The 18,832-nt window shown below is 41.0% G+C and overlaps 1 protein-coding gene across 2 annotated transcripts in view; it reads left to right on the top strand.

Annotated features, from left to right (window-relative positions):
- The window catches only part of RNF24 (ring finger protein 24), a 64,480-nt gene extending 46,035 nt beyond the window's left edge, over positions 1-18,445 (top strand). For both annotated transcript variants that reach the window (XM_045529034.1, XM_045529033.1), the window contains 4 exons: positions 5,520-5,562; positions 7,383-7,424; positions 16,247-16,326; positions 17,091-18,445. In XM_045529034.1, coding sequence (XP_045384990.1) covers positions 5,520-5,562; positions 7,383-7,424; positions 16,247-16,326; positions 17,091-17,229 — 304 coding nt within the window. In that variant the 3' untranslated portion in view covers positions 17,230-18,445. The remainder of the gene's footprint in view (positions 1-5,519; positions 5,563-7,382; positions 7,425-16,246; positions 16,327-17,090) is intronic.
- The last annotated feature ends 387 nt before the right edge of the window (positions 18,446-18,832 follow it).

Here is an 18,832-nt window from a genome sequence, read left to right as displayed (position 1 = left end):
CCTAATTTTCAAAGTCAAAACTGAGACTATAAAAATTTTTATATGGTATTATTTAGAGTTTTATGGAGTAAAGGAATAGAAAATTGGATTTTATTAAATAGCTATTCATCTAATAGTTTTTAGTGTTTGTACAATATATGATTATGATTAAGATAAATACCATCATCAGACATCTTTCAGCAATAATTCATTATTGCCACCAGCATTTTGGGGCATTCACTGACTGATGACCAAATTCAAATAAATTTGGTGTATAGTTTCTGATATTCAGACAAATGATTTTACATTTCATAGAAAGTGAGTCTTTTTTGAAGTGGACAAAAAAGGGATAAGTTTAGAATCTTTCCTGCATTTCTGGCTTAGGCAGCTGAGTAGATCCCTTCAGTCCCTTTACAGAGACAGAAAATGCACGGGCAAGTTTTGGGTGAAAGGATAATAGATTCCATTTCAGACATGAGGGACTGAGTTCCCTGTGTGACAGTCAAGATGTTTAGTGCACATCTAAAGCTTATGAGAAGTCTGGTGTGGAAATAGGAGTCATGTAATAGTAGGTGGAAGCTGAAGCCGGGAGCGTCCCCTAGAGAGAATGTGTATAGTAAAAATAACATGGATCCAAGGAGAATCCTAGAGAAACATTGATATTTAAGAGGAGCCCATGAAAGAGACTGGGAAGGGATAGCGGATAATAAGAGGAAAATCATGAGAGGTGCCCCACAAGTAAGGTTTCAGTGGATTGAGTCAGTTATTTCAGCTGCTGGCAAAGAGGTCCAATAAGATAAGAACTGAGAAGTTCCCATTACATTTGAAGTTTAGGTTTGTATCTATAATCTTTGTTAAAAAAATTTCAGTAACATGGGATGGGGGATGGTAAAGACTATATAATGGAGCAAAGCCTGAGTAGCCGGTGAAAATGGATGCAAGGAATATAACCCCCTCTTCGAAGGATCTTGTCTGAGAAAAGATTAGGTTAGGTTAGGGGGAGGGGAGTTGCTGTAGAATCAAGGAAGAATTATTTTGTATTTTGGTGTTCGGTTTTTTTAAGATAGAGATTTGGGCATATTTATAAATATATTAAGGAGAATGAGCCAGTGGAGGATGTGTGAGAAAGAATAAATTATTAGATGAAAAGAGACACATGTAAGAGAGAGAGCAGTATTAGTCCTAAGCAGGAGAATAGCTTCTCCTAAGACAGAGATGAGGGTAACTGTAGAGAACAATACACATGAAGGTATGTGTAGCTGGGAGTAAGAGAGCTTACATACCTGACCACCCTCTTTCTTTCTCTATGGAGTAGAAAATAACAGTGGAAAATGATGGAGGTGGGGGGAGGTGGTATGCTAAAGTTTGAAGAGAGTGGCAAGGGTTTGAAAAACCACTGCATAGAAGCTTAGGGTACTGAGCATGAACAGCTAGGATTAGAGAGCGATGTGGAGAACCAGGCTGAGACTGGAGACCACAAGTTTGTAGTGTCCATAAGCTACACGGTTTTATCATTTCTCCAGCGTTAGTAATCATGCTCCCTTAGATACTTTTTGGATATCTATTTAGCAACACAAAATAGTACAATGTTAAAAAAAATTAGGTAATCGATATGACTCTTCCAGAAAATAGCAGAGGAAAATGCTTATCACCTCATGAGGCCAGCATAATTTTCATTTCAAAGCCTGACAAGATATTACAAGAAAGGAAATTACAGACTAGTCTTTCTCACAAACAAATATTAGTAAATCAAATTCATGGATATACAAAAAGGGCAACCAAATAGGGTTTGTTCCAGGAATGAACGAGGTTTTAACATTTGAAAATCAATCAATATAGTATACCACATACCAGTAAAAAGAAAAAAATAATAAAGCATTTGATAAAATTTAACCTATTCATGACTTTTTGTAAGTCAACAAACTAGAACTAACTAGAAGAGAACTTTTTAAAATGTGATCAAGTGTATCTACCAAAAAACTAAAGAAAACATACTTAATAGTGACATACTGATAGGGACATTCACTGTCACCACTTTTATTCAGCATTGTACTGAAGACCCTACCCAGTATAAAAAACAGGAAAAAAAAAGAATAAAGAAATATTTAAAAGAAGTAAAGCATATAAAGATTATAAAGGCAGAGTTTGAATTGTCATTGTTTGCAGACAACATAATTGTATACATTAAAAAATTCAAAAGGCTCTACAGATAAACTATTTAGAATTATTAATATGTTCATAGGTTAGAAACTGAATCTTGCAAAAATGTTAGTTTCTCCCCAATTGATCTATAAATTTCATACATTCTCACTGAAAACCCAACAGTTTTTGTTTGTTTGTTTGTTTTTTGGTGGAAATTGACAAGCTCTTGAAATTTACATGGAAATGTAGAGGACCAAGAATAGCCAAGCCAGTCATTAAGAAGAACAAAACTTGAGGACTTCTACTACCAGACCTCAAGACCTGTTATAAAGCTACATAATTAAAACAGTGCTGTTCACCAAGTGCCCAGATCTTGGTTTCTAAATACTATTCTCCAATAAAAGGAATCAGGATTCCTTGGAAGAAGTGGTTAACTCCAGAGCTGGAGCACAGAAAATATAAAATGAGCCTGGAACATCTTTTGGTAACAGTAAATAAGGAAATGCATAGAAAAGGATGGGGACATGTTGAAAGGGCACAAGTCAACCTGAAGGAGTAAAAGCCAAGCCTTAATCAGTTTGCGCAGCAAATAAATAATGATCATATTGAACTATAACCCATAGACTAAAACAAATATCCATGAGTCTATATTGATATAAATAATTGCATAACTAATGAGGGAGGATATTTCTTCCTTATGGAAGAATTCCAATTAATAAATACACAAGGACTTAGGGAACTACAAAACCACCATTAGGCAAACACTACACTAATCATTGCAACCAAGGTGAGTGCTAAAATCAGTGGGTAAAAGCTTCAGAAAAAAATATTGTCCTTAAGGTATTGATTACAAAGGAGAAAAATAATAACTTTACAGTGGAGAAACCCAGCAGATACTACCTTAACCAAGTGATCATAGTTAATACGTTAAAATTAAAAGACTGTTAAAAGACTGTCAACAGATCAGAGGAGGCTAAGAAAACACAAGTAGATGCAAGGTGGGATCTTGAATTGGATCATAGAACAGGAAAAGGACATTAGTGAAAAAACTGGTGAAATTCAAATAAGGTCTGTAGTTTTAGTTAATGGCATATCAATATTATTATCAATATGTCAATGTTAATTTCCTGATTTTGATAAGTGTACTATGGTTATATAAAATGTGAACAGTTGGGAAGCTGGTAGAAAGGTATATGTAAACTCTATACTATTTTTTGCAATTTTTCTGTTAGTCTAAAATTATTTCAAAATAAAAGTTTTTAAAATAGCATGGTATTGACGTAAGATGTATTAGTTTCCTAGGGTTCCTGTAACAAAATGCCACAAATTGAGCAACTTAAAACAACAGAAATATAATCTCATAGTTGTGAAGGCTAAAAGTTCAAAATCAAAGTGCTGGCAGGGCAGTGCTTCCTCTGAAGGCTCAAGAGGAGGATCCTGTCTTGCCTCTTCCTAGCTTCCAGAGGTTACCAGCAGTCCTTGGCATTCCTTGGCTTGTAGCTGCATCACTTCAACTTCAGTCTCTGCTATCTTCACGTGACCATCTTTTCTGTCTGTGTCTCTGCATATCCTCTGCTCTTTTAAGGACACCAGTCATATTGGATTTAGGGTCCACCTTAATCTAATATGACCTCATCTTAACTAATAATCTGAAAAAGACATATTTTCAAATAAGGTTACATTCTGAGGTTCCAGTTGGACATGAATTTGCAGGGAGACACTATTCAACCCAGTCAGTATACAAGGATAGGCAAATAGACCAATAGGACAGAATAGCAACTCCACGAAGACCCACATATTAGATACACCTGATATACAACAGATTCGCCACTGCAATGCAGTGCAAAAGGAGGGTCTTTTCAATCAATGGTGGTGAGGCCAATGAAAATCTGTACGGGTGGCCGGGCACGGTGGCTCACGCCTGTAATCCTAGCACTCTGGGAGGCCGAGGCGGGTGGATCACTCGAGGTCAGGAGTTCGAGACCAGCCTGAGCGAGACCCCGTCTCTACTAAAAATAGAAATAAAAATTATCTGGACAACTAAAAATATATATACAAAAAAAATTAGCCGGGCATGGTGGTTCATGCCTGTAGTCCCAGCTACTCGGGAGGCTGAGGCAGTAGGATTGCTCAAGCCCAGGAGTTTGAGGTTGCTGTGAGCTAGGCTGATGCCACGGCACTCACTCTAGCCCGGGCAACAGAGCAAGACTCTGTCTCAAAAAAAAAAAGAAAAGAAAAGAAAATCTGTACGGGGATAAACAGAATCTTGACCCCCTACCTCACAGCATATATAAAGACCACTTTCAAATAGATCATAACCTATATGTGGTAAGTGAAATAACAAATTGTTTTCACAACACAGAAGAATATCTTCATCATCTTGGGGTAGGCAAAGATTTCTTTAACTGGAGACAAAATGAACTAACTTCATTGGAAAAACGTTAATAAATTAGACTTCATCTAAATTTAAAAAAATTTTTAATTGAACCTACCAAGGAGTGACAAAGATGTGAACAGCTAGAACTCTCACGAACTACTCATAGGAATACAAATCGGTACAAGTGCTTTGGACCAGCAGTTCTACTACTAGGTGTATACTCAACAGAAAAGAGTCTGCATGTCCACCGAAAGACATGTAGAAGAATTTGTATAGTAGCCTTATTCATAATAGCTCAAAACAGGAAGTAATCTAAATATTTCTCAATGGGACAATGGATAAATAAATTGTATTATATTCATTCAATGGAATACTATATGTCAGTGAAAAAGACAGTTACCACCACAACATGGATGAACCCCACAGGCACTGTAGACTGAAAGAAGCCAAACACAAAAGATCCATTTATGTGAATTTCAAAAACAGGCATAGTTAACGTATAGTTAATAGAAATCAGGGTAATGGTACCTGGAGGGAAAGGATATTGATTGGGAGGGGTCATTTTAGAGGCTTCAGGGGTATTGGAACTATGTCTTGATATGGGTAATAATTACACTGGTATATACATTTTTTAAAATTTTGAGCCATATATACAGTTTTTATACTTCATTGGATATATGTTGTACTTTTTTAAACTAAGAAGAATGTAAATACTATTAAAACAAGTGTACTATCATCAGTAGAAAAAGAATCGAGTCATCTCCCTTAGAATATTTGTTGTATTGAGATTTTACTTTAATGAGATTTCACTAGAACTTATATTTGGGTAACATTTCATGGTTCACTGAGTACTGTCATAACATGGTAAGAGATATGTCATTTGGATGTATTCTAGGATAAAGATTCTCATTTATATTATTTAAATCCTATAAATTAATACCAAAAATCAGCAGCTTGTTCTTCATTTTCAGGTTATTATATCAGAAATCTCAACATTGCCTTGCTCATTTCTGTCTTTTAGGCTAAGACATCAAGCACACAAAGAATTTTATGCCTACAAACAGGTGAGGAATTTAATTCAAATAGACTTTGTTTTTTTCCCAAAAACTGAGAACTTAGATTTCCACTCATACTTTAAACCTGGTCTGTATTTACTTGTGTTCATTTTAGCATTTCATCTGCCAATTTGCAGTACAAAATAGATCAACTTCATATTCTTAAGTAATCTTCCCTTCTTTCGTAAGTATTATTTGAAGCTGTAGAAAGTTCAAATGATACAATAATGTAATTTAACAGGAAACAGGAAACTTGAGCCAACATTTTGCTAAAGAGAAATAATATAGCTTATAATCCTTAATAGTTACTGTTAACATAATGGAGATCAGAGATACCTTAAGTGAATTTTTTCCCTCCTCCTCCATTAGAAGACAGCAGTTCCTCAGAGATGACCAGCTATGTTACAGTGATCTTATCTGCTTCCTTTTGTACTTTAAATGTTGGCTCATGTTACCCACTTCAAGTCTACAAACTTGAATCTTAGCTATTAACACACTGATTTGTTCTTTTAGTTAATAAACTGAGCTTTTCTTGAAGGCCAAATAAAAGTAGTTTTTCTTCCATGTGTTAATATTTTACAAATGACATCAAACCGTGGGCCTAGATTTTCCTTGATCTTCTTTTGACCCTAAGCATGGAATTTGTTACCTTTAGCTTTTTGGGGAGACCAGCGTCAGCCTATTTGGTTCTTTAACCTTGCTGACACTGACATTACAGCACCATGTCACCATTTTAGGATTGCATATCTTTCTGTCCATCTTTTGTCCATGTGTCTTTGAAATCTGAGCTCATCGGCCCGTTCCCTAGATGTACACACTGAACTGATGTAACCCCACACTCTTCCCCATACATCTCATGTAGGATTCATAGTCAGAGTTGAATGTTTTAGTTTTCTCAATGAATGAATCTTTCTGTCTCAGTTCTGTCATAATCTTGAACAACCTACAGGATGTTTGTATGTAGACTAACTAGAAGGTAAAATTGGCCTTGGCAGTAATTTAATAGTTGAAATTGGCTGCTAGAACTAGTCAAGTCACAAGAGAGACAGTAAATTTGATCTTTAAAGTATACTGAATAGGAAATTTAGTAGAACATCCCTGTGTAGCTGGATGGTAGCTTCTAGTTGTGATTTCTGAAAATGTGATTTGCCCTCAAAACCATTCCTAGTTCAAGAATGTAAGACACCCAAAATTTAGAGATTTTCCCCTAATTTTAAATATAACTGCTATGTTTATTCTTTCAGAAAATGTCTTAAATAGTAATCTGCCTTCTTAGCACTTGGCATTAATTTTAACTGCTGTGTAGTCACCACAGAGTCAGAATAGGGACAAAACCTTTATGAATGTTTAGCCCATTAACATAACTCTGGGTAGAGCTAAAGTTTACTGAGGACGTTGATGTATAATAATAAGCAGAACTTCCGAAATTTAGATTGACTTTTTAGTCTTTTTTAAATTAGTAAGCAGTCAGTCCCGTTAGCTGATACTATGTTTTACTGAATCACAAGGCAATCAATTTCATTTATTTTTCCCTCCATATTAGCACTTAGTCCAGAAGGGCACGTGTTAATGTCTTTTCCCAAAACTTAATTTACTCTCAAAGAAATTTTAAAATTGCTTTTCAGGAGAATATTGCATCATTACTCAAGTTAAAGGAAGGTTGCTAAAATGACCTGTCTCAAACTGTAAAAGAGATTCTCTCCAGTGTTGAATAGGGAGGAAATAACCTATTAATATATACACAAAAGAAAAATATTTGTGGGTATAATGAGAAATTTTTTTAATTACAGATTTAAATGGGCGTAAGAACATACTTTTTTGTCTTACAGGTTATATTAAAAGACAAAGTAAAAGAACTGAATTTACATGAGGTAAGTTACTTATAAGTAATTTAATCTTTTCTTGAGCTATTTCTAGTAGAAATAGTATGCTGTGGTATGCTCAAACACCTTTATTTGCAGAAGTTGAAAAAAATTAGGTTCATTTTGATCAGGTTAGTAGAATATTTGAGGGTGAGAGCACATAAAATTTAATTTTATGAATGCTTTACAAGAGTAATATAAGTTAGGCACAGTGGCTTGCACCCATAATCCCAGCAATTTAGGAGCCTCAGGCAGGAGGATCACTTGAGGCTAAGAGTTCAAGACCAGCCTGGGCAATACAGTGAGACCTCATCTCTAAAAAAATTGTTTTTTTAAATTAGCTGAGGCCAGGCATGGTGGCTCACACCAGCAGTCCCAGCACTTTGGGAGGCCACATGGGAGGATCACTGGAGGCCAACAGTTTGAGACCAGCCTGAGTAACATAGCAAGATCCTGTCTCTACAAAAAATAAGGAAAATTAGCTGGGCATGATGGCACGTGTTTGTAGTCCCAGCTACTCGGAAGGCTGAGGCAGGAGGATCACTTGAGCCCAGGACTTTGAGGTTGCAGCGAGCTATGATGACACCACTATACTCTAGCCCAGGCAACAGAATGAGACCCTGTCTCCAAAATAATTAATTAAATTAAAATAAAAATTAGCCAGGTGTGGGTGGATCACTTGAGCCCAGGAGTTCAATGCTGCAGTGAGCTATGATTATGCCACTGTACTCCAGCCTGGGTGACAGATCAAGACTCCATCTCTTAAAAAAAAAAAAAAAAAAAGTACTATAATTCATACTTTTAGTAGGGATGATGCCAATCTAAGGTTTCATAGCAGTAGGGATGCTGCTTACCATCCATGCTATATGAGTAAGAAATAGACATAAATTAGTTTTTCTACTCAAGATGAGTTTTCACCAGTTTCACCCTTGGAAATGTTTCCAATATTCCATTCTTACCAATAGCACAAAAAAGGCAGTGGTTATTTCATGCGGATGGGAGTTTGGAAGGGTGAGATGGAGGAATGGAATAAGGATAGGCGGAGATATGAATCCTTGGGATTGTTTAGCTATTAGGTTGCATGGTTGGTTCACAGGTGCTCACTATGTTGTTATGCTTTGTAACTTAAGTACAAACTTGAGTATGTGTATCCTGCAATATATGTTAAGATACAGTCTGTAAGAATTCTTTTTTATTTATTTAATTTCACCTTCAGCTGCATGTAAGAATTCTTTTTAATTCTGTTCCTTGTGTTGCCTCTGACTACAGATGTTCTCAATTTTTGTTTGTATTGCCCTTTCTCTTCCTGCCTTTCTGAGTTTTTGAGTTGGTGTTTAAAGCAAAGACTTGGAAGGCTGTACACTGTAGTATCTGTGTTTTACAGAGCCTAACTGTGGTGAAGTTACCTTGCCAGTCTCTTCAAACAAAGTTAATTTGTGAAGTTACTTGAATAATAATAATTATATTATTGTTAAACACTTCAAAATCATCTATTGCTCCTTTCTGCATATTTTTCATCAAAGAGTTGATATGTTACTGCTTAACAGCACTTTAGACCTGACCTTTGATTAAACTCAAGCATCAGTTACTATTTGATTTTTAACTTTTTCCAAAAGTTAATTTTGACCCACTGCCAAAATTAACATGAAATAATAGAAGATGATCTGTTTTCTCTTTGGAGTCTTTTTGATGACCATCAGTAAAAAGATTAAATTCTTTGGGATCATTGGGAACAGAAGTCATCCTTTTTGGTTTGACCCATTAATTTAGAAACTTTATCCTGAATAAGTGCATTGTGTTGCATCTTTATGTATCAGAGTTAGTATCCCAGCTGCACCCACCAATTCCAGTTTTCTCTCAATCTGGCCATTTGTATCTCAGCTTTGATTTGTTCACCAGTGTTCCCAGCTCTGGTTAGGTGAGTTGCTTCCTCCACTGAATTTCTTTTGTACCTTTGTCAAAAATCAAATGGCCATATTTTGGTGACTCTATTTCTGGATTCTCTATTCTGCTCCCTTGATTTATGTTGCCTATTTCTTCATCAGTACCACACTGTCTTGATTACTGTAACTTTATATTATCGTAAGTCTTAAAATCAGGTAGTGCGGTTCCTCCAACTTTATTCTTTTCCAAAATTGTTTTAGCTAGTCTAGTTCCTTTGCCCTTCCATGTAAATTGTAGCATCAGCTTGTCTATATTTACAAAAAGATGTCTGCTGGGAGTTCGATTTGTATTGCCTTAAATCTATAAATACATTTGGACAGATTTGCCCAATAATACCATGCTAAGTCTTCCAGTCTATGAACACATTATTTCTTTCCATTTGTTTATTAATTTGAGGCTCTGTTACTAGGTATATACACATTTAGGATTTTTGGGTTTTTTTTTGAGGCAGAGTCCCACTCTGTCACCCTGGTTAGAGTGCTGTGGCATCAGCCTGGCTCACAGCAACCTGAAACTCCTGGGCTCAAGCAATCCTCTGCCTCAGCCTCCCAAGTAGCTGGGACTACAGGCATGCACCACCATGCCCGGCTAATTTTTTCTATATATTTTTAGTTGTCCAGCTAATTTCTTTTTATTTTTTAGTAAAGATGGGGTCTCGCTCTTGCTCAGGCTGGTTTCGAACTCCTGAGCTCAAACGATCCGCCCGCCTCGGCCTCCCAGAGCGCTAGGATTACAGGCGTGAGCCACGGTGCCCGGCCCACATTTAGGATTTTTATATCTTCTTGGTGAATTGACCCTTTTATCAAGATTCCTATTCATCCCTGATAATTTCCTTTCCTTTGAAATCTTTGTCTGATATTAATAAAGGCACTTTGGCTTCCTTTTGATTAATGTTTGCATGTTATATGTTTTTCCATCCTTTCATTTTCAATCTACCTATATGTTAATAATTATATTCAAAGTGATTTTTCTTATAGACAGCATATGGTTAGGTCATGTTTTTTCCTCCACTCTGCCAATATAATATGTCTTTTAATTGGTGTGGTTAGAGCATCTGTGTATGTTTGGAATTAGGTCTACCGTTTTATTATGTCTTCTGCTTCTCTCTCTCTCTTTCATTCTCTGTTTCCCTTTTCTTGCCTTCTTTTGGGATATTTGAACATTTTTTAATATTCCATTTTAATTTATCCATTGTGATTTTTACTATATTTCTTTGTATAATTTTTTAGTGGTTGCTCTAGGAATTACAAAATAAATATTCAGCATTGGGTGTGGTGGCACACACCTGTAATCTCAGCACTTTGGGAGGCTAAGGCAGGAGGATCACTTGAGGCCAGGAGTTCAAGACCAGCCTGGGCTGCATGGCAAGACCCAGTCTCTACAAAAAATAAATACATAAATAAATATTTAGAATCAATTTTTGAATTGGAATGTAGAAATCTTACCACCATATAGATCCCTTTTCCCTCCCTTCTTTATGTAATAGCTGTCATATTTATATACATTGAAAATTCCATCAGACAATGTTATATGTTTTACTTTGAACCATCAGACATATTTTTAAAAGCTCAAGAGGGGAAGAATACTCTTATGTTAATCTAGATATTTACTATTTCTGTTGCTTTTCATTCCCAGTAATCCAAGTTTCCTTCTTATGCCATTTCCCTTTTATTTGATGAACTTCCTGTAGCGATTCTTTTAGAGCAGATCTGCTGGCTGGGGATTCTATTAGTTTACCTTCATCTGAGAATGTCTTTATTAAACCTTCATTTCTGAAGGATATTTCTGTTCTATATAGAACTCTGGGCTGACAGTTCTTTTCTTTTAGCACTTTAAAAATGTGCCACTTCCTTCTGGATGATGCACAGATGAAAAATCCACAGTCATTTGAATCATTGATCCCTTATCAGTAATGAGTCATTTTTCTCTTGCTGCTTTTAAGATTTTTTCTTTTTCTTTAGTTTTCAGCAGTTTTGCTGTGATATGTCTGGGCATGAATTTCCTTGGATTTATCCTTTTTGTGGTTTGCTCAGCTTCATGAATATATAGGTTTGTCTTCTGCCAAACTTGGGAACTCTTCAGCCATTATTTCTTCAAATTTCTTTTCTGCATTTCACTGTTTCTCTCTCCTGGAACTCCAGTGACACAAATGTTAAACCTTTTGTTGTTGTCCCACAGGTTCTTGATTCTTTTTTTTTTTTCCTCAGTATTTTTTCCATGCTCTTCAGATTGAGTAGTTTCTATTGTTCTGTCTTCTAGTTCACTGATTCTTTCCTCTGTCCCCTCCATTCTGCTGTTGAGCACATCCATTAAGGTTTTCATTGTAAATACTCTAGTTTTTAGTTCTAAAATTTTCATCCAGTTCTTCCTTATATCCTCTCTTTGCTAATAATGTTTGTTTTAACATTTGTTTCAAGAGCATTCATGATTGCTTATTTGAGCATTGTTATAAAGACCTTAAAGGAGATCTTTCTGTTGTATAATTCCACCATCTCTATCTTGTCACTGATGTGTATTGATTGTCTCTTCCAATGTTGAGTTGTGATTTTCTTGGTTCTTCATATGTCAAGTAATTTTGGATTGAATCCTGAATTTTTTTTTTTTTTTGAGACAGAATCTCACTCTGTTGCCCGGCTAGAGTGAGTGCCGTGGCGTCAGCCTAGCTCACAGCAACCTCAAACTCCTGGACTTAAGCGATCCTACTGCCTCAGCCTCCCGAGTAGCTGGGACTACAGGCATGCGCCACCATGCCCGCTAATTTTTTCTATATATATTTTTAGTTGGCCAGATAATTTCTTTCTATTTTTAGTAGAGACGGGGTCTCGCTCTCGCTCAGGCTGGTCTCGAACTCCTGACCTCGAGCTATCCACCCGCCTCGGCCTCCCAGAGTGCTAGGATTACAGGCGTGAGCCACCGCGCCCAGCCTGAATCCTGAATATTTTTAACATGTTATGAGACTCTGTATCTTGTTTAAATCCTCTGAAGGATGTTGATATTTTTGTTGTGGGAGGCAACTGACCTGGTTAGGTCACAGGTTCCAACCTGCCTTCTGTGGGCTTTGGTTCCAATGTCAGTTCAGCCTTCAAAGCCTTTACAGTGCTGTCCAGATCCGTCTCATGTGTGTACCACCCAGCAGTCAGACTGGGACCCAGTTAGCTGAGTTCTCAAAGTCTTGTGTTTGCTAATTAGAATCAGATGCATGCATATGCAGGCCAGGGGTGACCCCAGTTGTTCATAAACAGCTCCACGGGGTTGCTTTCCCAAGTTCTTCCCTCTTTCCTGTCCCCCCTGTGCTTTCTAATTCCCTGCAATGCCCCTTTGAGTTCTCCATCCAGTACCACCTGCTTCTGCAAGTGCACCGAGTCTGAGGCCCAGGGGAAGGGCGTACAGTGAGAAAAAGGAGCAATGGGGTTTGTCCCCACCTTCTTGGAGCCACAGTTCCAGCAATCAAAGAGGAAGGTTCTCCTTTTTCAGAATTTTTTTGTCTTCTACATGCTCCCATGGCCAGCTGGTACCAGTACTGCTGCTGCCACCACGGGAGTGTCTGGAGGGTAGCGTGCAAGAGAATGGAGGAAATAAGAGAAACAACTGGAGGATTTACCCCACTCTCTCTGAGCTTTACCAAGTTCCCTTTCTGGCTCCTTGAGCCACGGCTAGAGGACTTCTCCTGGATCCTTCTCTGCACCACAGTGCTCACTTCTGGTTTATCATCTGCATTGATTCTGGCCAGGGGATACCAGAGAGGGGTAAAAGAATGAAAAACTCACCACCAGAGTAGAAATATTTTGAACTCTGATGTTCTTTCCCAATCTACCTCTTGCTAATACTCCTCAGAGTCTTCAAATAGCCATGTCCTATATTCTGTCTAGGTTCTATATTTACATGCAGTAGGAAAGAAAGAGTTGCATGTGTTTACTCATCTTACCCAGAATCAGAACCAGTTTTATATTCTGAACAGTATATTGTTATGAACAGTCATGTGTGTGGTCGGTTGGTTGGGTTTTGCTGCCACACAGAATTTTAATGCCTAGAATGAAGCATCCATTTGGGACTATTTCAAAGCCTTTTTTTCTTGGACTTATACTGGGTGATTAGGACTACCAAATGGGTACCTTTGAGATAAATGTTACCGTATTGATCAAAGATCTTCCATTAGCAAGTGACAAAGCCAAATCAGAGTGACTTGAGAAGTAAAGAGAACTTACTGACTCACTGAACTGAGAAGTCAAAGGAAGGACTGGCTTCAGACAAGGTTGGAATCAAGAAGTCACAGTGTATCCTCTGTCTCACTTTGCTTCCTGCATAGAAGTTTTGTCCTCATCCTTGTGCTGGGGGAGGTGGCCAGCGTCGTTACACGTCATCCCTCATGTCTCGTGGATGACACAGATCAGCCATTCCGAGACTAATGCCCACCCCTGCTACACTGTATGCACTACTCTACTAGTACCCCAGGAGATATCTGAGATAGTAAAACAGTATTTAAACATAAAATAGAGTACTTTTAAAGCTTATCTTCCATACCCATTAGACATATTTTAAAATTTTCTTATAACCTTTCGGTTCCATTCAATACTGTTACTTTTCTAGAATGTGATCAAGGGAGGCACTGGTCAATCTCATAAAAGAAGGCGAGGCGTCTGTTGGCATGTGAGGGTCCATCTAGAAATTGGGGTGTGGTCTAATTCTGATGTCACCAAGAGCAGGCTTGAGACCCTGTTGGTTTGGGCCTTGCGCTCCTTGTCTGTAAAGAAAACATGACCCTGACCATAGTTATTTCCTTGCAGATGCCTAGGTCTTCTCCTCCTCCTCCATTCCTCTTCCCCGCACCTGCAGAGGTTCCTCCCTTGAGCTTTTGTAATGGAGGCCTCAGAGAGGGGGAAAGGGTAACAAGGGGAAGGGCCACCTAGGTTAGGGCTAGGGTGCCATCCAGAGAGTCAGGAAGAACAGTCTTGTAGCTGCAGTGTGCCTGAAAATGGATGGTGCGACCGCTCTTGGGTGGCTGGGTTGATTGGCCACACCATCAGGAACACCAGACTGCATGGGTCTCAGCCTCAGTCTCTTCTAACCGGAGTATATCGGCGTGTCACCTGGGCAGATAAGGCAGCCTCTGCCCTGCCACCCCACCAGAGAAGGCCTTCACCCATCAGAACATAAATAGCTTCGCAGAACCCTGAGCCTATGTCCACAAATGTAAATATTAATAAAAACAACTGATACTGGTAGACTGCCTTACTGCATCCTCAGCCTGTCCCCCAGCCTGAGCTGACGACAGTCCTGTGAGGGCCAGGGCAGGTCATGTCTTCACTGTGCAGATGAAGGAACAATTCTCTGTGGAGTGTCGTGAGGGCAGAGGCCACACAACCAGTGGTTGTCCAAGCCGAGGCCACCCACTGTCCTGCTCCCCTGCTGTCTTGGCAGGATGCTGAGTCCAACAAGACACAGTTATCCGTCCTCCTCCTCCTCCTCCTCCTCCTGTGGAGATGCTGTCTGCTGTACGCACAAGGCCCGAGAGCTCCCTCAACAAGGATGTTGACAGACCAACATCTCGGCACTGGCTATGGGGCACCAAGAGCTGCGTGTCCTGCCTAGATGTCACATAACTTAAGAAGACTGGAGTGCATGTCATAGGTTAAGAAACTGGTGACAGCGAAGCCATGGGCAAGAAATGGTGATGGCCTGAACCAGGATCCCTGAGAATGGACAGAGAAGCCAGCAGGGAGGAGTTCAGCCCCTCGGCAGGAAACGGAAATGGTACAAGAGCACATCAGTGCAGCAGACCTGGGTCCCCAGCCAGGCCTGGCCACTCTCCACCTGAATGGCTTCCAGCAATGTGATTATTGCTCTGAGCTTCTTTTTCCTCATCTGTAAAATGGGTAAATGCGACAATGCATAGTGTCCACGGCCCAAGTAGTGCTGGATCCCAGCGTCTCTGGTATGAAGGAGAAGGCCTGTGTCCAAGCAGTGGAGACTAGTCATCTGTCAGAGCAATCTAGGCTCCATCTGCACATTTGCATAAGTTTTAACTTAGTGGGTCTTTATTAACTTTTTATATGACAAGGATGGACACTGACAGGACAGTGCCAAAGTGGGAGGGCCCAAGAACCATAAATAGCATGTTTACTGCAGGTTGTGCCACGAAAACTGGAGAGAAGATGGCCAGGGCTGCACTGCTGAGCAGGCAGAGCACCCCGGGGAAAGTCAGTGCCTCAGCGCCCCCCAGAAAATGACAGATGACAGCAGACTACACCTGTGTATGTGAGGGTACCGTGAAATCACACTAGTCTGATGCACTGAAGGACAGGAAGCTGCCTCTTGCTTTCTGTCTCCTCCCGTCTGCCCACCCACCTTTAAGACGTGTGACAGGAAGGTATGGGACTCTTCCCAAGAAGACCTCATCCATTTGAGCCTGTTCTTTCACTTAATGAGTTGTGGGACATTAGAAGTCCCTTGAGGCCGGGCGCGGTGGCTCACACCTGTAATCCTAGCACTCTGGGGAGGCCGAGGCGGGCGGATCGTTTGAGCTCAGGAGTTCAAGACCAGCCTGAGCAAGAGCGAGACCCTGTCTCTACTAAAAATAGAAAGAAATTAGCTGGACAACTAAAAATATATAGAAAAAATTAGCCAGGCATGGTGCCACATGCCTGTAGTCCCAGCTACTCAGGAGGCTGAGGCAGAAGGATTGCTTGAGCCCAGGAGTTTGAGGTTGCTGTGAGCTAGGCTAATGCCACAGCACTCTAGCCCAGGCAAGAGAGCAAGACTCTGTCTCAAAAAAAAAAAAAAAAAAGAAGTCCCTTCAAATGGCTGGGCCGTGGGAGCCTGCACTCTGCTTGGTGGCCTGGGAGAATACTTAGCTGACATTTGGCCTCACTTGTGAATTTGTCTTTCAGCTCTGTGCAGTGTGTCTAGAAGACTTCAAGCCTCGAGATGAGTTGGGGATCTGTCCGTGTAAGCATGCCTTCCACAGAAAGTGAGTATCGGTGTGGAATTATTTAATGGGACCTGAGCTTGAGGCACATAGACCAACTTACTTGTGGGTTTTGGGGCAATGCCAGACAAGCTTGATGGCTCCATGATTGGCCTGTAATGTAGAAAGCTGACAGCATTCTACGCGCGGGGTGTGTGTGTGCGTGTGTGCATGTGTGACCTTGGGCGGGATTGTGGTGGGACCACCACGGCAGGACTTCGGGCAGAGAGCTAGATGAGCCCAGACCTCTTTAAAGCCCAGGTGATACACAGCTATTTAGCTGGAACTTTCCAGTGAATGCTTCCAACTCCTAAAAATTTATTTTAATTTCAAAACCATAGTTATTTTAAATCAAGGTAAATAAAATCCAGATATAAATGGTAGTATGGGGCCATCTCCTCCCCCTTTCTACAGATCTATTAATATTTCCCCTTCTCTTGCAATTTCATGTTTTATATTTCTATCAGGAAATTTTATTTTATTTTTCCTACTTCGCACCACCCTCCTCAGCATACTTTGTTCTTCTTTAAGCAGTCATGGTTGACTGAGGCTGTGACATGCTGACTGGGGCTTCTTAGCATCACCTTGTAGAAGACTGGAGGCTCTGGTCCTCCAGAGGGTGACGTGCATTCACCGCCCAGCGGTGGAGCTCCCTGGACCGTACACCAGACTGCTACCACTTTGGCTCTGGGCGACAGGTGTGTTCACTGTGCACAGCAGCGGTGGGTGCTATGAGCATGGGACTGACATGGCGTCTTGTTCTGCAGGTGCCTTATTAAGTGGCTGGAAGTTCGGAAAGTGTGTCCCCTGTGCAACATGCCAGTTCTGCAGCTGGCCCAGCTGCACAGTAAGCAGGACCGTGGACCGCCGCAGGGGCCCCTCCCTGGGGCAGAGAACATTGTATAGTTCACCACAGGGATCGGACTGTTGCTGGATACAGCGTCTGCGTGGAGCCAGGAGGAATGCGAGCAGTCTCTGTGTTGGCAGCCCTCTACCTGGGGTCCCAGCTGCCACTTCCTTTGCCTCATGAAGAACTCTTGGGCCAGCCAAGCTGGGAACCTGAGCGTCTGGGTGTTGTGACAACCAAAGCACGCTGACCCTACCCACTGCCTAGAGAAGAGAGGATGAGGCTGTGGGTTTGTCTCAAACTTCCTGGGGTTCCCTCACTAACTCCATTACACTGTCTCACAGACCCCCGTCTCCATGTCAAGCAGGAGGGAAGAGAAACAGGAGAGGCAGAGAAGGGAGCGGAGGGCAGGTCTTTAAAGCCCCACCCCTCCCTGTGGACGGATGAAGATGAGCTGCTGCTCTGCGCAGGCCTTGCAGCAGCAAACCTCCCCAGCAGCCCCCGATCCAAGTGAAACCAGCACAGCCAGCTGCCAGTGGTGGGTGAGGCAGTGCCAACAAGGCTCACGTTATGTTCCTTTGATAAGTCCATCCTGGAACCCGAGGGCTTTGGGTACAGCCAAGCAGCAGGGCCCCTTGCCACCCTTCCCCTCACAATCACAGCACCTGCTATCAAATCATCTAAGCTGAAAACATTAGATGCGCTTGCCTGGTCAGAAGCCATTTCCTCCTGTCATCCCCCCACTCCCACCCCAGTCACCAGTGAGGCACGTCAGGAGCCCCACTGTCCCTACGTGACGCAGGGAACCCCAGGGTGCTGCCCACATCCCTGTATGTGGAGTGTGGTTCCGGCATCACTGCTGGTCCGGGCCCGCTGCCTCTGGATGTGCCGGCGTGAGCCCCTCTGGCAGCTGGGAAGAGAGAAGGGCCCGCGCTCCCAGCCCCGCCAGATGACGGGGTGCTGGCCCCTTTGCCTCTCCCTTCGTCCTTCCCTTTGTTCTCTTCCCTCGCCTGCCCTCTCTCTGTTTCGACTTAAGAGAAAATACCTGTTGTTCACATTTTAACAATTTATCCCAAATAAGATCGCTACATAATTCTGAAGCCGGTGATCTACTTGGAATTGTAAATAGTTTCAGGAAGCTCCTGCAGGGCTGTCCACCCATTGGTGTGTGCCTCAGTATTTGGACTTGCGATAACTAATTGAAAGTGTCTTTATAGCAGAGAAATGCATGCTGCTCTTTGGCTCTTTCTGTCCAACTTTTCTAGAAATGACTCAGAGTCCATTAGGATTTGTGAATATTGTATAAATTAGCTATGGAAAGCAGCAGTGGTTCAGACAGAAAATTCTTTTCCGCAGCCCTGCTCGCCACCTCCCTCCATCACAGGAACGCCTGCCTCAACTCTGCGCCGATGGCTTTCCTCCAGCCCACAGGTGTGAGTGGGGGAAGTTTTCATTGGAAATACCGTCTGCGTGACGTGGAGAGGATGGGGGGAGCTTTGCTACTCTGGCATGTCTCCAGAATTTTTTTTTTTTTTTTTTTTTTTGCTTTCTTAGGAAAGGGAACCTGTCCTTGGCTCAGGTGGCTGGGGTCAGATGAGGAGGAAAATTCCCATTAGCCTAGAAAAGTGCTGGGCAGAATCCAGTTTGGAAAGTTACAAATGC

The sequence above is a fragment of the Lemur catta genome, chromosome 17 (assembly GCF_020740605.2).
Source record: "Lemur catta isolate mLemCat1 chromosome 17, mLemCat1.pri, whole genome shotgun sequence".
NCBI lineage: Eukaryota > Metazoa > Chordata > Mammalia > Primates > Lemuridae > Lemur > Lemur catta.
The sequence above is the reverse complement of the archived record's forward strand: the minus strand, read 5'-3'. Positions and strand labels throughout refer to the sequence as shown.